General features: G+C 39.4%; 3 protein-coding genes across 3 annotated transcripts in view; 1 reads left to right on the top strand and 2 right to left on the bottom strand.

Annotated features, from left to right (window-relative positions):
* Positions 1-1,199: 1,199 nt before the first annotated feature.
* LOC134671069 (ribosome-recycling factor, mitochondrial) lies at positions 1,200-2,135 on the bottom strand. The gene has a single exon (XM_063528852.1). The coding sequence runs from the start codon at positions 2,049-2,051 to the stop codon at positions 1,296-1,298; it is 756 nt and encodes a 251-aa protein (XP_063384922.1). The 5' UTR covers positions 2,052-2,135; the 3' UTR covers positions 1,200-1,295.
* Positions 2,136-2,592: 457 nt separating this feature from the next.
* LOC134671196 (poly(A) RNA polymerase, mitochondrial-like) lies at positions 2,593-7,879 on the top strand. The gene is made up of 8 exons (XM_063528985.1): positions 2,593-2,759; positions 2,830-3,005; positions 3,120-3,440; positions 4,045-4,173; positions 4,710-4,912; positions 5,786-6,006; positions 6,455-6,693; positions 7,458-7,879. The coding sequence occupies exons 1-8, from the start codon at positions 2,651-2,653 to the stop codon at positions 7,851-7,853; spliced, it is 1,794 nt and encodes a 597-aa protein (XP_063385055.1). The 5' UTR covers positions 2,593-2,650; the 3' UTR covers positions 7,854-7,879.
* Positions 7,880-10,425: 2,546 nt separating this feature from the next.
* Positions 10,426-21,599, bottom strand: part of LOC134671568 (tRNA (32-2'-O)-methyltransferase regulator THADA) — a 39,400-nt gene continuing 28,226 nt past the window's right edge. Inside the window, exons 24-30 of the mRNA XM_063529427.1 lie at positions 20,774-20,877; positions 15,211-15,295; positions 14,591-14,763; positions 12,831-13,528; positions 11,716-11,826; positions 11,251-11,399; positions 10,426-10,712 (exon numbers count right to left, since the gene is read on the bottom strand). Of these exons, the coding sequence (XP_063385497.1) occupies positions 10,443-10,712; positions 11,251-11,399; positions 11,716-11,826; positions 12,831-13,528; positions 14,591-14,763; positions 15,211-15,295; positions 20,774-20,877 (1,590 nt within the window). The 3' untranslated portion in view covers positions 10,426-10,442. The remainder of the gene's footprint in view (positions 10,713-11,250; positions 11,400-11,715; positions 11,827-12,830; positions 13,529-14,590; positions 14,764-15,210; positions 15,296-20,773; positions 20,878-21,599) is intronic.

Genomic DNA, 21,599 nt, shown 5'->3' with positions numbered 1-21,599 from the left:
CTGTCATCCGCTTTCCGCTCTTTCTCACTAATGTTGCTACTGTGTTAATTGTGTCATGTAATGTATTTGTCTGTGATGTCCACAATAATTTGTTTGTTTTAGGTTCCCGTCTATCCTTCCACAAAAATCAAAATTTAACCGAACATTCTCGTCTCACAAGTCAAAAGTCTATACCTCGACATTGGCAGAATCCACCTTGCTAAATTTAGCAAGGAGTAAAAGCCATTAAAAAAAAAAAAGTCCCGTTGTGTAGTTTCATAATTTAAACTCTACTTAAATAGGTATAAGTATATTTTTGTGTCGTACATGGTAACTCCGGATACACCGTAGCGGGAAATTCCCAGCATTTGTTGCTGACATTTTTTTAAATTGTGACAGCCATATGACGGGTTTTCCCAAGATATTTTTTTTAGTTTGATTTGGTTTGATCCTCATTTCAAGCGAATAAAATTATCACACTAAGCATATCTACTGACGTTGTCTTAGTGAACGGTTTTAAAGGATTACCAATCGGTCCTACTTTTAAATGTTGTTTGTGAACATATTTTGTTGGTGGCTTTCTATCCGTGGCTAACACATTTCGAAGAGTCGTAACAGTACTGGTGCGGTGAAAATATCTTTTTCTCGCTCCAACTTATAGCTGCGTTCTTAACGCACCTACGGGAACCACCTTACACACTGTCGATACGTGCGCCGCACCGCACCAAGGTCGCGGTGCGGTGCGGTAGTCTGTTACGGCTTTAACCTTTTCTTAGACCGATCTCAGAACTGTAAAGAAACTTATATGGAATATATTGATTTTAGACATAGACAAAGAGCATATAATCACTACGGACATAGAAATAAAATATTATGATAAATTAATATGTAGTGTTATATAATATATAGGGAAATAACATAATACCTATCTCTGTCCCTCTCAGCAGAAAGTGCCCGGCAACCAGATAGATGTAATAACCCTGAATAAGGGTTTGCAACTAATAAAATCTATTCAAATTCAACTAACAAATAACCATAGCGGTATGGCATTCTACAAATCAACAAATGATGAATATATGTAATTTTTATATAACAATCTTTAAGTAAAGTAATAAATAAATAAGTATATTTATTTAATTTATATAAAAAAAATTACTGTTTGCGAGGCTCAGGTATTGTTATTGTAAATGTGTATTGAAAACTAATAAAACAAATTTAAATTAACATAAATTTATTTATTTACAAGGACAAATGTTTCTCTTTAAATTATGAAATAGGTAGGTATATGCTGTACATATTTATTTGCACCATTTACTTCACTTTTCGCCAAGTAGCTCTTTTACCTTGACATCATAGATACCCTTAGCTTCAAGATGAAAAGTCTCACACAACGCCATTATCTGTTTAGTCACACTAAAAACTAGATCTTCAGAGACTCCGGTTTGCTTCTTGGCCTTTTTAATAAAGTCATTTTGAACATCTTTGATGGCATCTCTACATTCTATGAACAGAGCTTTGGCATTCTTCGCTAGCTGTTCCCGATGCTCTTTAGTCACCTTCGGCACTGGCACGAACAATGTTGTTCCATCTTGCTGAGGATTCAAATTCAAACCGGATGATTGTATGGCTTTCAAAGCATCTGGGATTGCTTGGGGAAACGAAGCAAAATTTATTACTATAGTTTTAGGATTTTTCCTCACTATCTGCGCTAATTCCTGAAGCTCATATTCTTTGCCATCGAACTTCACGGGTAGAGAATCTATGGAGCCAGTCGTTGAGCGTAGTGATAGGTTTTTCGTAAAGTCTTCTTTCATATTTTCAATAGCTGCTTTACATCTGTCTTTAAGCTTGTCCACTGCAACTAATTCTGACATCATAAGTGGGTTGATGTCCACTTTGCCTCCTTTACCTTTCTTATCCTTTCCTTTATCTTTTCCTTTGGCATAATTTCGAATTGCCGCAAAATTGTAAGTGTTAGCCGTGATAACCCTTTCATTTAGGTTAGGGAAATATCTAAATGAATTTACATAAACAGGTATGATCAATCGTTGTAAAATACGCGCGTTCATCATATATGCAATCTTCAGCACCTCCCGTTACTTATTTAATCAGTTTTTATTTTTATTTATATTAGAACTGACTAGTTAACCTCAAAATCGTATTTTGGAATAACAAACGAACAAAACGCCGTGACGTTTTGTAAAAATAATATTTTTGAAAAAATAAACTTACTTTTTCTGATGTGATACCCGTGATTAATAATGGATTATTCTATAAATTAAAGAGTTTTAATGAAGTAAAGCCCTTTATTTTAAAAACATTCATTAGTCAGTTATTTAACAAATTTTCTTTAAAAAAAATCTGAGGATTGATCAAACTGATTAACAAAACGCGTTTGACAGTAGCGCTCGGAAACCAAGTTCATTTAAATATTTTCTCTGCTTCAGATATTTTAAATGGATTGATTGTATTTTTATTAGAACAAGTCTACTTTTTAAAACAATGACATGTTAAATTAACCGTAATTGTTAGTTTTATCACGAGAACGTGGTAACAGTAACACTTTAAAGTTTAGTCTGAAAGTCGTGAAGTTTATCTGATTTGACATTTCGCCAACTAAGGTTCGGAACGATCTTAGTTCAAATGGCCAATTAGATTTTTTTTCCCAAAAATGTCTGTGTTATTTCAAACAGTTATAAATACAGGAAGACTGTGTTCATACAGAAATTTTAAAAAATCTGTGTCCTCGTGCAGATGTTTAGCCATAAGAAAACTCTCAGGTATCTCCTGCGACGGGAAGTGTAAATATTTTGTTATGAATGTTGCGTTAAGGTTATGTGTACTTTTTAGATGTTCCGCGAAAGTTTATTAACTTTGAGGAGGTCGTGGCGTCCCGGCGAGCAGAGGCACGGCGTAGTATAGTAGTGCAAGTCAACTCAGAGTCATCCTTTAGTGAACTACACACCTACTGTTCGAAATACGCAGATGTCAAGGGAATTCATCACTATCGGAACTCAAGTGGAGAGGTATTTAACCTAATTAACATCGTTTACTATCTGATATATGTTTTATTTCAGCTAGAGCTTTCATAAAATTTTAAAGGAATATACTCGTATGTTTTTAAATTGTTTTTGTTTCAGCACTTTATGCTTATTGAATTTAGCACAGAAGATAATCTCAAAGATGTATTACGGAGTTGTAGCTCACACCAAAAAGACATTGATGTCATGTCCCTTCGGTCCCCATTCCTCTGGTTCCGTGCTGCTCCCGGGAAAAGGGAGAAGACTGAGCCATGTCTTAGTTCTCTTAATACAAAGGATGGGAGCTCGGACCTTGGCGAAGACATTTTGTTTCAAGAGTTGATGAGTGCCCAAACAGTGTCTGATCAGATACAGCTTTTGTATGATAGGACTATTTTGAATGATCTTGGTGTTCGGTTACGATTTATAGTAGCCAGAGAGGTATGTATGTACTTGTTTACATAAATAAAGTTTTATAGTTTTTATTAGTTCTACAATTTCATTGTAAGAGTTCAGTTAACTGCACAAATCAATAAGTGAATATTTTCTTTTGGGATTTTATACAGTTTGGAATTACTGGTCCAGCTGTGGATGTATTTCAGCTGCTATGCTGATGAACATTATCTGTATATTTCATGCTTATATTATAAACAAAATTTTGTTTAAGGTTTCATTTCTGCATTCATATTTTTATTTCTATACAGGGTGTTATAGGTTGAATCATTTGCTATCTTCTCAGGCCTAGAAATTTTTAATTTGGTGCAAAATGTTTTTTTACTTCTATGACAGTTTTTTGTAAATTTCAAATTTTTACTTGCATAGTAGTAAAAAAAACTATTGCCAAATTTGTTTTTCTAGACATGAGAAGATAGCAAATGCCTCAAGCTATCTGCCGTTTTAATTTGGCAAACGATGTACCAAACAGCCTGTATAAGTACACAGAAATATAAATGGCAAAAATGTACAATCATTAATAAATACCTAATAATTTCTGTAACACCTTTTAAATTGAATTATTTCTAATATATAAATGTTGAATTTTCAGCTAGAAGTGATGTTAGAGAGCTTGTATGCGAATATTGAGGTTCATCCCTTTGGGTCTTCAGTGAATGGGTTCGGCCGGATGGGTTGTGACCTGGACCTAGTACTTACTAATACACTTACTAATGATATGGTAAGAAAAACAGTTAAAGCATTACAACCACATGTAGGAGTAGAGGAGTACCATCACCCACACTGTTATCTGTACATTGGTGGACCTTATGCCCTTTGTAATAAGCTCCACCAATGTACAGTTAGGAGTGTTGCTGTTTGTACTAGGAGTATAGTTTAGGTTTATAAATGTTATAATATCAGAGAATAATGATTGCAGTTACAATTTGTTGTGAAAATAATCTTTATACCATGTGTCCCAAAATTCAATGATGAAGATGGACCTGCTCATAACTACTTGAGGAAATAAAAGAAAAAAAATATCTCAATTTATTATGGAAATAAAAAAAAAATTAATATCGACACTCCTATGGTATTTTTAACGACCATGTCTACAATTTTTCAATTTTTTTATCAATTTCTTTTATTTTTTTCCCTTGTTTAGTCATGAGTAGGTCCCTCTTCTGGTGCCAGCTTATCGTTGAATTTTGGGACACGTTGTATATTATGGCTACAAACCTTTGCGTGAAATACCATGTTTGGTTTTACATATTCCAGATGGATCCATCGAAGCGTCTAGTATACCAAGAGAAGCGCAGCGAGTCCCGACCAGCACGGCAGCTGGAGTTGTTGGCAGAGTTGCTGGACATGCGCGCAGTCGGCGTGGCGCGCGTGCAGCGCATCCTGCACGCGCGCGTGCCCATCGTCAAGTTCGCGCACCACATCACCGACGTGGACTGCGACCTGTGCTACAGCAACATGTGAGTGTGCAGGGAGAGTCTCAGCTCCGCCAGTTGCTATTGTAGTGGCTTATAACCTACCGCAAACCACGTTCAACGTGTTGCCTCCGTCAGGCGTGGCTCGCTCCGCGATTTCGTCGCTTTGCTACAGGTAGCTAAAAGTACTTCCGTTCGACTCCAATTTTGGGGTTTGCCATAAGCCGCGCGTGGCGCTGTCGCCACATAGCGGTCATATCTGTGGTCATGATCGCGACAGACGCGTTTTGTTAGAGAGTGAGTCTTCTGTACCTAGTACTATTATTTATTCTGTGCCTCCGTGTCCTACTTGTAAATTCATACGTGTGACAGGTAGTGATCCAAAAGACTCGAGCCTTTTAGCCCTTTTTTTAGGGCTCGCCTCATCTCTTGACGCCTAAAAGGCTAAAAGCCTTTTCTATTTAATTTGTAAAATAGGCTCTTGGACCACTAGTGACTAAGGATCAGGGATGTTGCGGATGCAGATTTTTTGACATCCGCGGATGCGGATGCGGATGTCAAGATTTGGTACGTAAAAAACGTCAAATATTATATTTTTAGCATTTTTATTTAAACAAAACGTAACGTTTAGTATTTGAGCAAGAATATAGGTGCGTTTTATTTACGTTCCTGTTACCGACTTGGTCGACATCATATGCGAATGCGGATGTTGAAAATAATGCGGATGTTCCGCGGATGCGGATGCGAATATTCGCAACATCCCTGCTAAGGATCACTAGGGAGGCAATGGCAGGGCAACAAGTTTAAATGATAATAATAATAAGTAATAACCCCATGGTCCCGAGATATGGTAAGACATAGATTTTTTGATTTTTACAAAACAATTGTAAGTTATCTATGTATTTCTTATACCACCAGGTCCGGGGTATACATGTCTGAACTCCTGCACCTGCTCGGCTCCCTGGACCCCCGCGTGAGGCCGCTGACTCTAGCGGTCCGCCGCTGGGCCGCGGCAGCCCAGCTGACGGCGACAGCACCTGGGCGCTGGATCACCAACTTCCCGCTGACGCTGCTCGTGCTGCACTTCCTGCAGCAGGCCAAGGTGCTGCCGAGCGTCAAGCTCCTCGTCAGCAAGGCTGGTGAGTTGGAACTCCTTTCTAAACAGGGTCGAGGGTATACATATCCGAATCCCACCTTCTATGCTATTATGCTTGGTTTAAATTGACTGACAACAAACAACTGAGGTTCTTATAGAATTGTATTTTGATTATTTTTCCTGACCTGATATCGCGTTGGATAAAAAAAACGATAGGTTAGTAATTGAGAACTTTACCTATATCCGTTCTTTTAGGGTCCGTAAAAGGATAAAAACGGGACCCTATTACTAAGACTCCGCGTCTGTCTGTCACCAGGCTGTATCTTATGAACTTGACAATTGAAATTTTCACGGATGATGTCGCTATACAACAAATAATAAAAAGTGCGGAATCCTCGGTGGGAGAGTCCGACTCGCAATTGTCCGGTTTTTTTTAACCTATTAAAGCAATACGCAAGCCATGTTTCATACAATATTTTTTGCACTTTCAGAAAAAGAAGACATCCGAATAGCAGAAGACAACCTCAACTGCACGTTCCTCCGCGACGCGAACAAGCTGCCACCCACCAGCTACTCCCAAAACGACTCCTCGCTCGAGATACTCCTACTGCAGTTCTTCGAGTTCTACGCGCAGTTCGACTTTGCTGACAAAGCCATCTCGTTAAACGAGGGTGCTGCCGTGAGAAAACCAAATGCGCTGCCGCTGTACATCGTCAATCCTTTGGAACAGGTTGGTTCCTGTTGGCTTACAGTCAGGTGACTAAGCGGGCGAGTTTAAAATTATCTATACAAGCTCCCACCACTACTAGTTACTCACAAAACGACTCCTCGCTGGAGACGCTACTACTGCACTTCGAGTTCTACGCGCAGTTCGACTTTGCTGACATAGCTATTTCTTTAAACGAGGGTGCTGCCGTGAGGAAACCAAATGCGCTGCCGCTGTACATCGTCAATCCTTTGGAGCAGGTTGGTTTCTGTTGTCTAAAAGGGGCCCACAGATTACCAGTTCGCCGGACGATATCAGCCTGTCAGTTAATCGCAAAAGGTGACAGTTCCGAACAACTTACAGGCTGATATCGTCCGGCGAAATGGTAATCTGTGGGGCCCTTTACAGTCAGGTGACTAAGCGGGCGAGTTTAAAATTATCTATACACGTTCGACTTTGCTGACAAAGCTATTTCTTACATTTAGTTAGAATACGTGGAGATTGCTTCACCGACAAGAGCGCAGCTTTTAAATTTTTGATGATGATATGATAACGATCAGTGGCGGATTTGCAGTCTTTGCCGCCCTAGGCCCCAGGCCCTGTAGCCGCCCCTTTCAAGGCACCCATAATATTGACTACATTTTGAGCTATTTCTTGTTACCATTAGCGAATTTTTTGACACAATTTGCCGCCCTAGACCCGGGCCTACTGTGCCTTAGGGCAAATCCGCCACTGATAATGTTGACTTAAATTTTACGTTTATAAATTAAATTCTTATTTCGTTCCAGGCGTTGAACGTCAGCAGAAACGTTAGCTACGAGGAATGCGAACGTCTGAAAATGGAAGTCCGCAACGCCGCGTGGCAGCTCGAAGCAGGCCTCGAAGGGGACAAAACGGACGACTGGGGCCTACTAGGCCTCATCGAGAAGAAGTCCACTAGAGGCCTAAAGAAACTGCTCAGAGTTGGCAACTCTCAAAGACTGGTTTCCGTTAAAGATTTGTTCACTAGTGAAGAAGATAATCAGCCGGTTAATAATGATATTAAAGATAAGTTGGATAGACTGGCAAAGAAGGAGAGGAATGAGAGGAATTTAAGGAATGAGAAGGATAAAAGTAAAGTGAAGATTAAGAATAGTCAGGTCGCCAGCGAAGTGTATAGGATACGGCGGGACAAGTTGTTATGAGAGTTTGATGAGTAGTGTTATAGAGAAAAAAGTACATAGAGTGCCCACTCCATACATAATTTTTGGTACCAAAACGACTATTATTTTCGTAGTCGATATCTAGCATGGAGGAGCGGAATTATAAGTACTGCTACTTGACAATAGATGTTGCAGCGACCGAAAAGTCTAAAGGCCGAGCCACACCGGCTTGCGTGTGCGTGACGTGCGCGTGTGCGTGCGCTAAAATGTTGGAGCCGCACACGCACACGTCACGCAGTGTGCCGTCTCTCATAAGGATTTGTATACTACAACGTAGCACGCGCACGTGCACGTCACGCACATGCAGCCGATGTGCACAGGCCTTAATGCTCAACAATTTTTAGCTAATATTATAAATGGATTAACCGGAACTCTATTTTCAACTCCTGCTTCTAATATTAGTTGTTATAAATTGTTGTCCATTACAATTTTCGTGAGTCGCGAAAGCGTTACTGATAATTCCGCTACTCGATGCTAGATGTCGACTGCGAAAATAATAGTAGTTTCGGTAGCAAAACTGATGTATGGAGTGAGCACTCTATTCTTACTATATTTCTCTATGGTAGTGGATAGTTTTAATAAAGTATTGGCTTCGTATTGGCTTTAGAGAACGCCAAATCACGTTAAGGCCCCCCCCCCCCCACATCTAGCGTCTTTCGAGCGTCGGCGTCTACAAATGTATGGCCGCGCTCGACGCAACGTCGACGCAACTGCGCAGCGACGTCTTTTTCCATAGCGCTGACCAGACGCCGACAGACGCCGACGCTCGAAAGACGCTAGATGTGGGGGGGCCCTAAGGCGGTCATCACATTGCATGCAGACATCCACACCCCGCTCATGTGTACAGTCGAAATTAAATACATCGGAGTGGCCGAGATGCTCAAAAATATCTGAACACGCCTCTATAGGGGATATTACTGCAATGTTCTGCCGCTAGAGTGCAGCACTACCGACTCAGTAAATTCATAGACTAACTTATACATACTGTGCCTTAAACTGTTTTTTGACAAGTTTTCACAGACAATAAAATATGACATTGATGCATCAAGGCGGTTTGTTAACAAGGGCCTACCGGTAAACGCGAAAATCGAAATTTAGTTATCTGCCTCTTTATCGCTCGAATATGCAAGAGTGATGGAGAGATTACATGACGAAATTTCGATTTTCTTGTTTCGCGATAGGCCATGTGATTGACGTGACGTGTGATGTGTCAGTGTGGTTTGTTTACTGTATGTGCCACAAAGGTGCCACCTACGCAGAGCTTTGCCTAATATTCCCTATTGTCTAGTCGTTAGAGTGCGTGTTCAGATATTTGTGAGCACCTTGGCCTCTCCGATACATCTGATAGCTACTGTACAAGTGGAACATTGTTAAATGCTAACAGCCGGCCTAGCACAGGAGTGGCGTAACAGTATCTCGCCCACAAGATAGACAAGCCGTCTTTTTCTTAGCTGTGTTCACAGACAAAACATCCTCCAGACTGAGCATAGTCGCGCTACCCCCTCTGCCACGCATACGGTAATTTTACTCCATGTTCGAGTCGAAAGTGTCTTTGTGTGACGTCCGTGTCTTTGAACGGACCAATCACGGCACGGGACTTCGCTAACCTCGTCCCGCGCACCCCCGCATTTTTGGCATCATCGGTTGCATGAAATAATTGCTCTAAACTCTGTGTTAATGGGGTTGGCAACTGTCATAGGTTTACATAGATGGCGCCATCATAGCTTGCCCCGTTTTCTAAGAGATTTGGCAAAAAAAATTGATTGTCATTTGGCGTACGAAAGCTTAAAACAGAAGTCAACGCTTTTATAATGGACCTTCAAAGAGTGCAAAGTGTGATCGTTGAAATTATGTATTAACACAAATTGGTTAAAGTTAGTAGTTGTACCTTAATGAGTGGTAACATTTGATTTGAACCGTGTATGTGAGAAGTGTATTCAGATATTATAAATGGGGAGTGATACATAGTTCAAAGGAGTCATAGTTTATATCCTCTAGCCGCTCAGAGACCTATAAAAAGGTCTCCTGTTCCATTCTAATTTGAACTTTGTGTTGACAAAATAAAATTTTATTTTGCTTGGCAAGGTTTGAGGTATGGGCGGCTAGAGGATATGTATATCATGATTCAACTTATGTTTTGATTCAATAGAAATTGCGAAAAGTGTAAAGACATAATTTTACCTTTATTACTCACCCAGCTCTGGTGTGCGAGCGGGTCATTTCATTACTCCATACGTGCATAGCGCTGTCTCTCTCACACAACCGTGTGAACAATGTTTTCTTATAGATTCAAAATTGTATACTTCAAGAAGACATCAAGATTAAACTATGAGTTTGAATAGCAGAAATATTTAATTATACATAATATTTCAGTAAAAAAAAACTTAGTGAAAATATGACGTTACGTCTATAAGGGCTATAAATTATAGGCTGTCATATTTAGTTAACTTTTTGCCATTTCTACTGAATATCTTTACACTTTCAAGTTGAATCTTACAAAACTATAACTTTTGGTTAATTATTAATTGTCTTGACATGTAAATAAAACTGAATGTTACCGTTTCTTATATTTTATTCATATAAAATCTTTAGAAATAAGTTAATCTTAGGATTATTCGTCTTCATTCGACCCGTCAAAATATCAGCTACATTATCTATACAGAGTTTCCTTACAGTTTCCTTGTAGTCTGGATTTGTTAGAAGACCCTGTAGGTATTCTTCTATTGTGGCGTTGGTGTCTGTTTGTCTGTATATCCGCTTTAGCTCGTGAGCGCAGTCTCTGCTCCATACAAACTCCTCGAGATACACGTTGTGAGTTTCGTTTTGATCGAAGACCCGACACTGAAATTGCAGAAATCGTATACCTGATGCGGCGAATGATCCTCGTGACAGTTCATTTTTGTATGGAGTAACTGTCCATGTCAAATGTTTCTGGACTTTTGGTACTATAACACGTTTATTATTTAGAAATGAAACAATCAAGTAATAAAAATACGGTACCAAACCTATATCTTCAAATATTTTTTTAAATAAGTCTACCCAAAAACGACTTGGAGAAACTCCCATTGATGATCTCTATAGCATTCGCCACGTCAGGTATAGTGAGAAAATATTTATTTTTTATAAAAGGGGTTTTTACAATAGGGTTCTCTTTCTCGGTCTGCCTCTGCCTCGACTACCCTGGGGATGCCAGCTAGTGGCTATTTTGGCCCAGCTGTCATCATGCATGCAAGAGATGGCGGGACGACCTGGATGCTTTCCAGCGGGATTGGCGGGATCTTGCTCAGCACAGGGAGGATTGGAAAGGGAGAGGGGAGGCCTTTGCCCAGCAGTGGGACACACACATAGGCTAAAAGAAAATGCTAGGGTTATACTGTACCTCTTCCCCAAGTTCGTCTCCGGTGTCAACTTCAGCGCAGAAGTCCAGAGCGGCCAGCACCAGCAGCAACGCCGGTCCATCGCTTCTGACTGCCGCGGCACTGCGCCACTGTTGCGATGCTAATGTGGATATCGAGTGCTGGCATCCATCTGTGATAAAACGAAACCAACCTCTTTTTAACCTAAGCACAGAATAAATAACATTACTAGGACAGATATGACCGCTAGGTGGCGACAGCGCCACGCGCAAAATTGGTGTGGAACGGATGTACTTTTAGCTACTTACCTGTAGCAAAGCGACGAAATCGCGGAGTGAGCCGCGCGGACCTAAGTTAAAACCCACTTCGTACGTTCGTTAAATTACCGACCCGCTTACCGAAAGGCTTACCAATACAAATGTAAAAGCGAAATTTCGGAGTAGGCCTAAAAGGCCTATCAGGCCTAAGTTATGAATGACGCACAATACCTGTATTGTGTAGGGCTGTGAGTACGGCGTTGGCGGCGCGTTGCCGCACGGCAGGCGAATCATCTTCCAACAATATGGCCGCCGTGGCAAACAGCAGGCCGGACCACTCGACTGTGGGAATAATTCTTTCATTATGATATGATCAACATCTTCAAAAACGTTTCATTGGGGAGAAAATTATCGTTATTCGCTCTCTTTACCCACAGAGGGGTTCTTGCATAATAGGTAATCAAAGTAGAGGAAAACCTAAAATAAGTGTCTACCTAGGTATATAAATAATATTTTATAGATAAAAAATTTTTTTAACACTAATATGTGTAGAAAATAAAGAAAAACTTAGATTCACATTCATATGCCTATATATTAAATTGTAAGTACTTAAGTACACTAATGTCATACTTCAAAAAAAAAATTCCAAACTTAATTTGTAAAAATTGATGCAAGGAATAAAAGGCTTTTTTTTTATTCGCTCTCTATGCTTTAGTGGATCCTCCTCAACCAGAAGGAAAGATATACAGGGTAGCTAAAAATAACTGCATTCCCGTTGCCAGAGAGGTTTTGGGATTATACTGAGCAGCTTTTACTATGGGACCAACCCCGTGATCGCGAAAAAAAAATTGGCTGTTACGTTACATGGGTTGTCCATTTTCTATGGAGGGTAATGTTTTTTAGGGTTCCGTACCCAAAGGGTAAAACGGGACCCTATTACTAAGACTTCGCTGTCCGTCCGTCCGTCCGTCCGTCCGTCTGTCACCAGGCTGTATCTCACGAACCGTGATAGCTAGACAGATGAAATTTTCACAGATGATGTATTTCTGTTGCCGCTATAACAACAAATACTAAAAACAGAATAAAATAAAGATTTAAATGGGGCTCCCATACAACAAACGTGATTTTTGACCAAAGTTAAGCAACGTCGGGAGTGGTCAGTACTTGGATGGGTGACCGTTTTTTTTTTTGCTTTATTTTTGTTTTTTTTTTGCATTATGGTACGGAACCCTTCGTGCGCGAGTCCGACTCGCACTTGCCCGGTTTTTTGTTTTCCAATTTATACAATTAGGTTTCTTGACACAAACTTCATTTAAAATGCCTTAATGAAAAAAAACAGTACTTACATATCTTCGCTCTGTTCCCACTTGATACCTCCATTAGCGTTTTCAAATGCTTCTCCAAATACCCCACCACTATTTCTCTAGTGTTCTCCTCGTTCCCTGCCGAGCTACACTCATATAACACTCTCACTACCTCCAAAACCGGCTTTGATACGAAACTCAACAAACTGAGCAAGTAAATAGAGCTCAAACTCGCATGACCATTTCTAATGGAATCTATCAACTGCAATATCACAGTTTTATCAGTTAACTGTACGTTATTCCCTAGCTTTAGCTTTACTATTTCTCTTTGCGTGTCTTTAGTTAACGCTAGTACTCTTAACGCTTTCTGTTTACACTCTAAATATCCATTTTTCGTGACTTCACACAGAATTTTAACGTAATTTCTATCACACTTTAACTCCTTTAGAGTTCCTTTATTTAAAATGATAGATAAGTGGTCTAAAAATGGGCAGGAATCTTCTTTATAGCCATGTAGGGTGAGTAGGTAGTTGAGTGCGGCTAAGTTGACTTCGTAGTCGGTATGTTGGAGGCACCGTTTGGTCAGTGAGGCGGGTGTAGTGGTGATGATAAGGGACAGGTGTGTGGCGTTGGTAAGGAAGGCTTCTCGGCCGCTGGTGACGGTGGGTGTGGGGCTGAATATGATGGTTTCGAGAAGAGATGACATTGATGGGAGGTCGTCGTCTAGAAGGTTTGGGAACCTGCAAGAAAATGTATTCTGAAGTAAAATTTTTAAAGTAAATTAATGAATGACGGTGCTTTACACAAGTTAGAACCCAAAAAATACATTAGGTACGTTTTAACTGTTTTAAGAAAAGGGTCGGAACCGAAGTGTAATTATTTATGATACATTTGGTTGACTTTTGTTAACATTTGGTGAGCGAACCATCGCTGGTGTATCACTAACACTTTTTCTTTTAGTTATAGAAAATCGCAATTATGTAATTGCGGTTGTTCAAATACACAAGTAAATATGCAAAATTTATAACACGCCTCTTTTTGCGTCAGGGGTGCTTAATGGCGCCTGCGAATCTTCTTATCTTCGGGACTTCTTTCGTGTCTTCTGGCGGTAAACTGTTAAAATTTTTATTGAGAGACACATTGTATAAAGCCCCCTCCAGACTATGCGCGTGAATCGCGGAGGAGCCGCGAATGCGAGTGTGGAGTCGATTTCGCTGTCTGCGAAAATCGACTCCACACTCGCGTTCGCGGCTTCGCCCGCGATTCATGCGCATAGTCTGGAGGGGGCTTAAGAGCAGCTGTGCACCGTAGAGCGTTCTGAAACTCCGTATATACAAAACTATAATCAGACCGATCTTGATGTACGGATGAGAAGCCTGGACCCTAACACAAAGGGAGGAATACGCACTGCTGGTGGCTGAAAGGAGGATCTACCGGAAGATACTGGGGCCCACTCGCGGAGAAGATGGCTCGTGGAGGATACGCAGGAACCAGGAAATCGAAGATCTAGTGGCCGAGCCCAATATAGTAGGAGAAACGAAAGCCTCAAGACTCCGATGGCTCGGGCACGTGGTCCGTATGAGGAGAGCGTACTCGGGCCGTCCGGATGGTCGACGACCGGTTGGGCGTCCTAGGTATCGCTGGTGCGATGAGGTTGTGAAAGATCTGAACGAGCTCGGTGCCGTCGATTGGACAGAAACGGCGCTAGACAGAGAAGCATGGCGTTCCTTAGTGTCAGAGGCCAAGATCCACTTCGGGTCGCTGTGCCACGGCAGTAAGTAAGTACACATTGTATAAATTACCTTAGCAGGACCAAGTTGATAAACTTGAGCCATTCGTCAGCCACTAAAAAGCATGGCGCGTCGCCCGCCAAGTGTTTGGGAATCCAGAACGTTCCACGAATAGCTGTTAGGAGCGCGGGTCTGAAGTCTTCGTCGATCGTCACATCGGGTTTAAGCTCCATTAGGACAGTCAACTGAAACATATTAGGTAAATTTTTGATAGTTAAGACGCACACGGTTAGGTACAGTCATAGATGGTAGGATCGTATAGATGCGCTATACGTGCGTCCGTGAGGGACAAAACATACGCAATGCGACACTATGATTGGTCGAGTTTATTTGTTGCCCATCATAAACCATTGTAATAAATTTATTTATTTAATCTTTATTGCACAAAAGAAAAACATTATAGTACAAAAGACGGAAGGATTTACGGTGGTGAATAAAAAAAATGTGAGCCTGTGACAAGGATAAACAATAATTGTGCTTTCTCTGCTACTCCTACTGAAAGATACATAAGATTATATCCCGTTCGATCATTTCCCCCCATCCTTTGTCTGATCTAATTATACTAGATTCATGAGTATAGTATAATAATATATTGATCAGTTAAGCAGGTGTAATGAATAATAGATACATACCTGACAAAGAAGTCCGTGGCAGAGATTCCTTTTGATCTTCGGATCGGCGAGTGTCGCGAGCAATGACTGCATGTGAGCTACACATCTGTAATTAAATATTTTATTGTAACGTAACTGGTAATAGTCCGTTCTACCCTGGACACTCAAGCAGGGACCGTTACCGGTATTCTGACTACAGGTTATTATTGAGGTATAACCGGTGTAATTTGAATTTGGGTATTTATATCACTTAAGCTCCGAATAGAGGTATTCGAATACCGGTATTCAAAAGTGTTATCGGTTTAGCCAATTGACAACAAATACCACTATTTGATAGTTTACTCCTAAAGCTATTACCGGTAATAAGTAAGTGCCAATACCGGTTGTAGTAGTACCACGATTCGTTCCTTCGCTACTCGTCAAGGACATTGTCCGGCCCGCTTGTAAAGTTGTAAATACTTAAGATTCGGATCTTAGAATGCCCGTTTTCATGTTGCTGGTGAAATTAGCTGTTAGGTGATGATTTTGACGAATACATTTTTAATAGCGTTCATTTGATTCTTTTAATTGTTTTTTAATTGTATTTTATTATGTATGTAGTTTATAATCTCAAAGATATGAGCGCCGATTAGACGTGCGCGCCGCCGCCATAAGGAGTACGCGCGCCGCCGCCGCCGCCGGTAGTTTAAAATTCGCGCCGAATATTTTTTTATAAGACAGTATTATGCAGCGTTAAAATATGTAATAGGTTATAGTCCGATAAGAAATAGTTGAAAATTATTGCGGGCGCCACTTCCTATGTAACTCTCACATTTTTGACGTAAAATACTTACTTAAAAATGGCAATAATTACGTACTTACGGAATTTTTCTGGTTATATAATTGAATTTCTACTATTTTATGTCGCACCAACACCATACTAAGTCATTATTTGTCTTATTACAACGTAATGAACCAAATAGATAAAAAAATATTATTACGGATTTTTTTTCCTGTGCGTTCATCAAGACATCAAGAGACAGACCCGATTTCATTTAAGAAAGTTCTTACGAAAATATTGATAAAATTACATGCATTATTGTATACCATTGTTCAGATGTTGCTGCATCCTACGATACCCCGCTAAGTTTGATTTAATGTTAATAAAATGACGCCAATGACTGGTAAAATTTTACCACCTACGAGCTATAAACTTTTTGGAAAAATATAAAAATAGTAGGTTTTACTTTAGTTCATAACATAAGTTGACATTATCAGTAAGTGTATTTGTAATTAAAAGCAATTATTCTATATTAATTTAAAAAAAAACATGATATTGACAAAAAAAAAACCTTATGCATATAAAGTACTGTATATTCGGCAACGTCCAAAATACTAGACGTCTTTTCATTATGCAGCGTATCTTTTTATTTACACGGAACCTGGCAACATCCAACATATTTGTCATACCTATGTTTTTTTCGAAACTATTATAAATAGATTTGAGATGATTTTTCTACAATAAACAACCACATACCTAATAAGATAATAACATCGAAAAAATGATACTAACACAGTTTTTTAAGATTTTTTTCCCTTGTCGATTTAAGGGTTAAGCATGACTTTTCATTATACGTCTTAATATTGAAAAGTTGAAAAATTCCACGCCGCCGCCGTGGATTTTTTGGTGGCGCGCCGTTGCCCAATTATTTTCGACCGGCGCGCACGTCTAGCGCCGCCCGATAGGCATTTAGCCGGCGACGGTTCGCCGGTCAAAATTGGTTGGCGGTGGCGGCGAATCGGCGGCGTAGCCTTGAAAACTTGGTTTATGCGAAGAGAATTCAAACCTTTTAATTTCAAGGATTATTTATTGAATTATGGTAGGAAAAAAGTTTTTCATGCCATGAACTGTAGATAAGCAGCACAATGAACATCTTTATATTGTGAGGTTACTGTTAATTTAATTTATCACTAATTCACTACACCTTATAAAACAAAGTCTCCCGCCGCGTCTGTCTGTAACTATATGAATGTATGTTCACGATGAACTCAAAACCTACTCAACTGATTTTCATGCGGATTTCAGCTATCAATAGAAAGATTTTTGAGGAAGCTTTAGTTTAGGTGTACAATTTGTTAAGGTTTTGTGTTATCCGTGCGAAGTCAGTGCGGGTAGCTATAGTCAAATATAATCGTTATTATATGTACGTATCGCCAGGAGAGGTGAATGATTACACACACTGCTCGCACAGAGTACCTACTAATCGCAAAAATAGTATGAATGAATCAATGAGTGAATGCGACTTAAACGTACGATATTAAAAGCCTATAAAAAAAACCTTCAAGAAACTTTTTTACAGTTGATATCAACTTGATATTGGTACGAAATACGGAAGCCTAAAAAGAATATTAATTTCACTTATTTATTTTTTTTTTTTTTTTGGCACTTTTGGGCTGGGTGGGGGTCGGAATGGGGCTGATAGTGTAAGTAGGATAGTATATTAGTAATATGTTTAGATTTTAAGTTAGGAAATTGCATGTAAATTATTTAAGTAGATTTTAAGATTGACTTTGATTTGTATTTGATGAATTAATAAACTGAATTGTTACTTAGGTAGATTTTTTTTTTTTATTATGCATGGGTTTACTCATGGCCACAGACTAGCCGAGGCGTAGACGTGGCCTACGATGGAGCGAGCTCGCCCAGAAGGCCAGAAGGATATTATCTTATATTGGCACATTTTTAATAGAAGTTTAATACTTGTTTATAATGTTATTTTGTTCCTATAAATACATATTTGGATTTCAAAATCTCACTGTCATTACATGATTTTGTTGTTGTGTGCGTGACTTCAACTATCGTGCTCATACCTTTACATTCAATTGTTGAGGATATGTTCTGGAATAGACGTATTAGGTTAGACTCCATATCACCTATTTCTTATTCATTGACATTGCCTGGCCACCGAATCGCTAACTACTGCCACATGTTTAGCTTAAGCATAGACAAGAGAAAGCATGCAGTCTAATATATATTAGCCAAAAAAGTTATATATACGAACTTAATATAAGGTGCTAACAAATTAGCTACCAATATTTTTACAGCTGATAATACTCGACTCCTGGAGTATATTTAAGTATGAAACATTTAGGTTTTATGATGTTCTTTGAGAAAATTGGAAAACAAATTTGCTACGTAAAACACCCTGTTAATGAGATAATTAAATGAGACCTCTTTTTAACTGGCCACTTCACGTTGATAAATGAAATGACACGTTGATGATAATGACATTTAACACAAACAATTGTTGGCAAAACAGAAAGTGTTAAACATCTTGTCAGTTAAATCATAGACAAATATAGTAAGCATAGAGTGCTCACTCCATACATCAGTTTTGGTACCAAAAAGACTATTATTTTCGTAATTGACATTTAGCATCGAGTAGCGGAATTATCAGTACCGCTACTTGATACTAGATGTCTCAAATGTCGCGACTCACGAAAATTGTATTGAACAACTATTTACAACTAATATTAAAGCAGAAGGAGTTGAAAATAAGTTCCAGTTAATCCTTGTTTAATATTCGCTGAAAGTTGTTGAGCATTAGACTTTTCGGTCGGTGCAACATCTATTGTCAAGTAGCAGTACTGATAATTCCGTTACTCGATACTAATGTTGACTACGAAAAGAATAGTATTTTTGGTACCAAAACTGATGTATGGAGTGAGCATGAGCACTCTATGTATTTTTTCTTTATGTGGTTAAATGCACGTAATGATTATTTTTAATTAATTTTATTAATATAATTTTTATTTATTTTTTTGTTCGGTAAATAAAACAAAAATATGATATGAAAAGTTTTCTTGATTTCTATTTAAAGTTAACTGTTTTTATATAAAGTACCATCTCTTAAAATATCGATACCTACAGCTTGGCAAAAAAGAGTAGAAATTAAAAAGTGGCAACATTGTAGTGTCGTCCCATTCAAACCAATTTATATAAGAAAACGGGACGACACTACAGTGTTGCCACTTTTTAATTTCTACTCTTTTTTGCCAAGCTGTAATTTGTTAGCACCTTATATAAAAGCAATAAATTCCCGATCAAACTAATCTGCATAGCATTTGCAACGACAACGTGTGTAAATATCATCGTTAATGTCAAATTTCTATGAAAATATGACGTTTATATTATAATAACACTCCCTCACTTTGTTCTGTTCAAATCGGTGCAAAGTTAGCTTAGACAGACTCTAGTATCTAACAAGGTCACGCCGATGCCACGGCGATAGCGCAGTGTCGGCAGCGGCGACGCGAAAATTTTGGCGGCGGCGGCGGCGCGAAAATTTTGATGGCGGCGGCGGCGCGCCGGCGCGGCGCTCATATTTCATATGGAAATGTTTTCTGGGGTTAATTCTTTTCATTAATTCATTCATTAACCTCGTGCTTTGAAACGGTCGCAATTTCGAACCACTTGCTACGCTCGTGGTTAAATTATGAAATATTTCGCTTGTACTGCGATCAATATTAGCATGAGGACTTAACAACAACTTTAACCTCTTGTCGCAAAGTTTTTGGTTACTCTTTGATCAAGTGCAATGAATACCGGTATTAAATACGATAACCATTACCGGTATACTGAATACCTGTTATTATTGAGGTATTAATGAATACCGGTATTTCATTATGTCAATTAGTGTAGTTTAGCAATAAAGACAAAAACGGAATGACAGCAATACCTCTAATTCGAATATAGGTATAACATTTTAACCGGTATTCGTTTGACAGTTTATATACAGGTATTTAATAAAACCGGTTATACGGTCCCTGCACTCAAGTGCACGTCTCGCTTCAAGATGCCAAAAAATCCGGACAAGTGCGAGTCGAACTCGCCCACCGAAAGTTCCGTACGTTTTAGTATTTGTTGTTATAGCGGCAACAGAAATACATCATTTGTGAAAATTTCAACTGTAGCTATCACGGTTCGTGAGATACAGCCTGGTGACAGACAGACGGACGGACGGACGGACGGACAGCGGAGTCTTAGTAATAGGGTCCCGTTTTACTCTTTGGGTACGGAACCCTAAAAACAGGCGCAGATGGCGGGACACCGTCATAGGTTATCTATTCCACGGGGGATTTCACGACTCTCAGCAATGAGGAACACGACGCGAGAACTACATATCTATGAAGAAAAACAAAGGTGTATGTGAAGTCCTCAATCCGCATTGGGCTAGCGTGGGGACTATAGCCCAAGCTTTCTCGCGCATGAGTGGAGACCTGTGCCCTGTGCTGTTCTTTGGGACGTATGTATATAGGCTGAAATTATTATTAGTAATTATTTAATACGCTTCTATACTAAATTTTCTTTGACATTAGTTACATACACGAAAAGTGGAACGAGTAGTTTTGATGAACGGCAGCGGCATTGACGCGGTCGTTGTACACTATAGTATACACATATGGCGTTATTCATAATTCATAATGCGTTACTGGCCTAAATGAATCTGTCGTTTCGACTTTATGTAATTGTAAGAAAGGGATAAAACATCATTTAACTAAATGAGGCCCGTAAAGTATTCTGAATAAGGAGGATGGTACATACTTGTGTGGAGCCACGAGCGGCGCGGCTGCGCGCGCGGCGAGGCGGCGCGGGGCGGCGTCGCGCGCGCCGCCCAGCGCCACCAGGTGCGGGAGGAAGCGCTCCAGCTGCAATACCAGTACTATGTCACAATCTGCCCTACACGTATTACCTAGTATTAGTTTGTCAAAGTAATGTCTCATTTCAATCATAGACACAGAGAATCATACTATCTGTGTCTTACACTAGTACTAGCACCCTAAAGAAAAGGATGTGTATAGTTTTTCTGGTTCTTACTGACTGACAAATTGGTTTGACCAACTATAACTTGTCTAATGTCAACGATTATTTAAGGTGCTTAATCGCGTATTTAAGTTTTAAGATTTACCTCCGATGTTTCGAGGACGGCGTTGTCCCCGTGGGCTCGGAGGTAAATCTTTTTCACGCCACTGTTCGGAAATGTAGCAATAGATGGTCTAAAACCAAGCTGGAAAGTAGGCAATAGCTGTAGCACCTCAACCACCACTACTACAATGTTTCATTGTTATCATCATCTGTCATTGGTGACAGTTCGCTACAGCAATGAATATCATTTAAAACATAAAAAACAATAAAAGGTCTTTTTTTGCGCAACTTTTTCCTTCAAAAATAAAATTAGGTTATTTATAGAACCAATTTCTTGTTTAAAAAAAAAAGAAATGACAAAACCATTCACTTCATTTTTTTTTAACAATTATCCATTCAGTTCACGCTTAAGGCGTTTTTGACTTTTGTAGCTGTTTGTGGTTTTTTTTAGCAAAAACGCTTCTAATTTTAGAGTCGGTTTGAAGCAAATAACAGAAAAACGCCT

Source organism: Cydia fagiglandana, chromosome 15, assembly GCF_963556715.1.
Source record: "Cydia fagiglandana chromosome 15, ilCydFagi1.1, whole genome shotgun sequence".
NCBI lineage: Eukaryota > Metazoa > Arthropoda > Insecta > Lepidoptera > Tortricidae > Cydia > Cydia fagiglandana.
The sequence above is the reverse complement of the archived record's forward strand: the minus strand, read 5'-3'. Positions and strand labels throughout refer to the sequence as shown.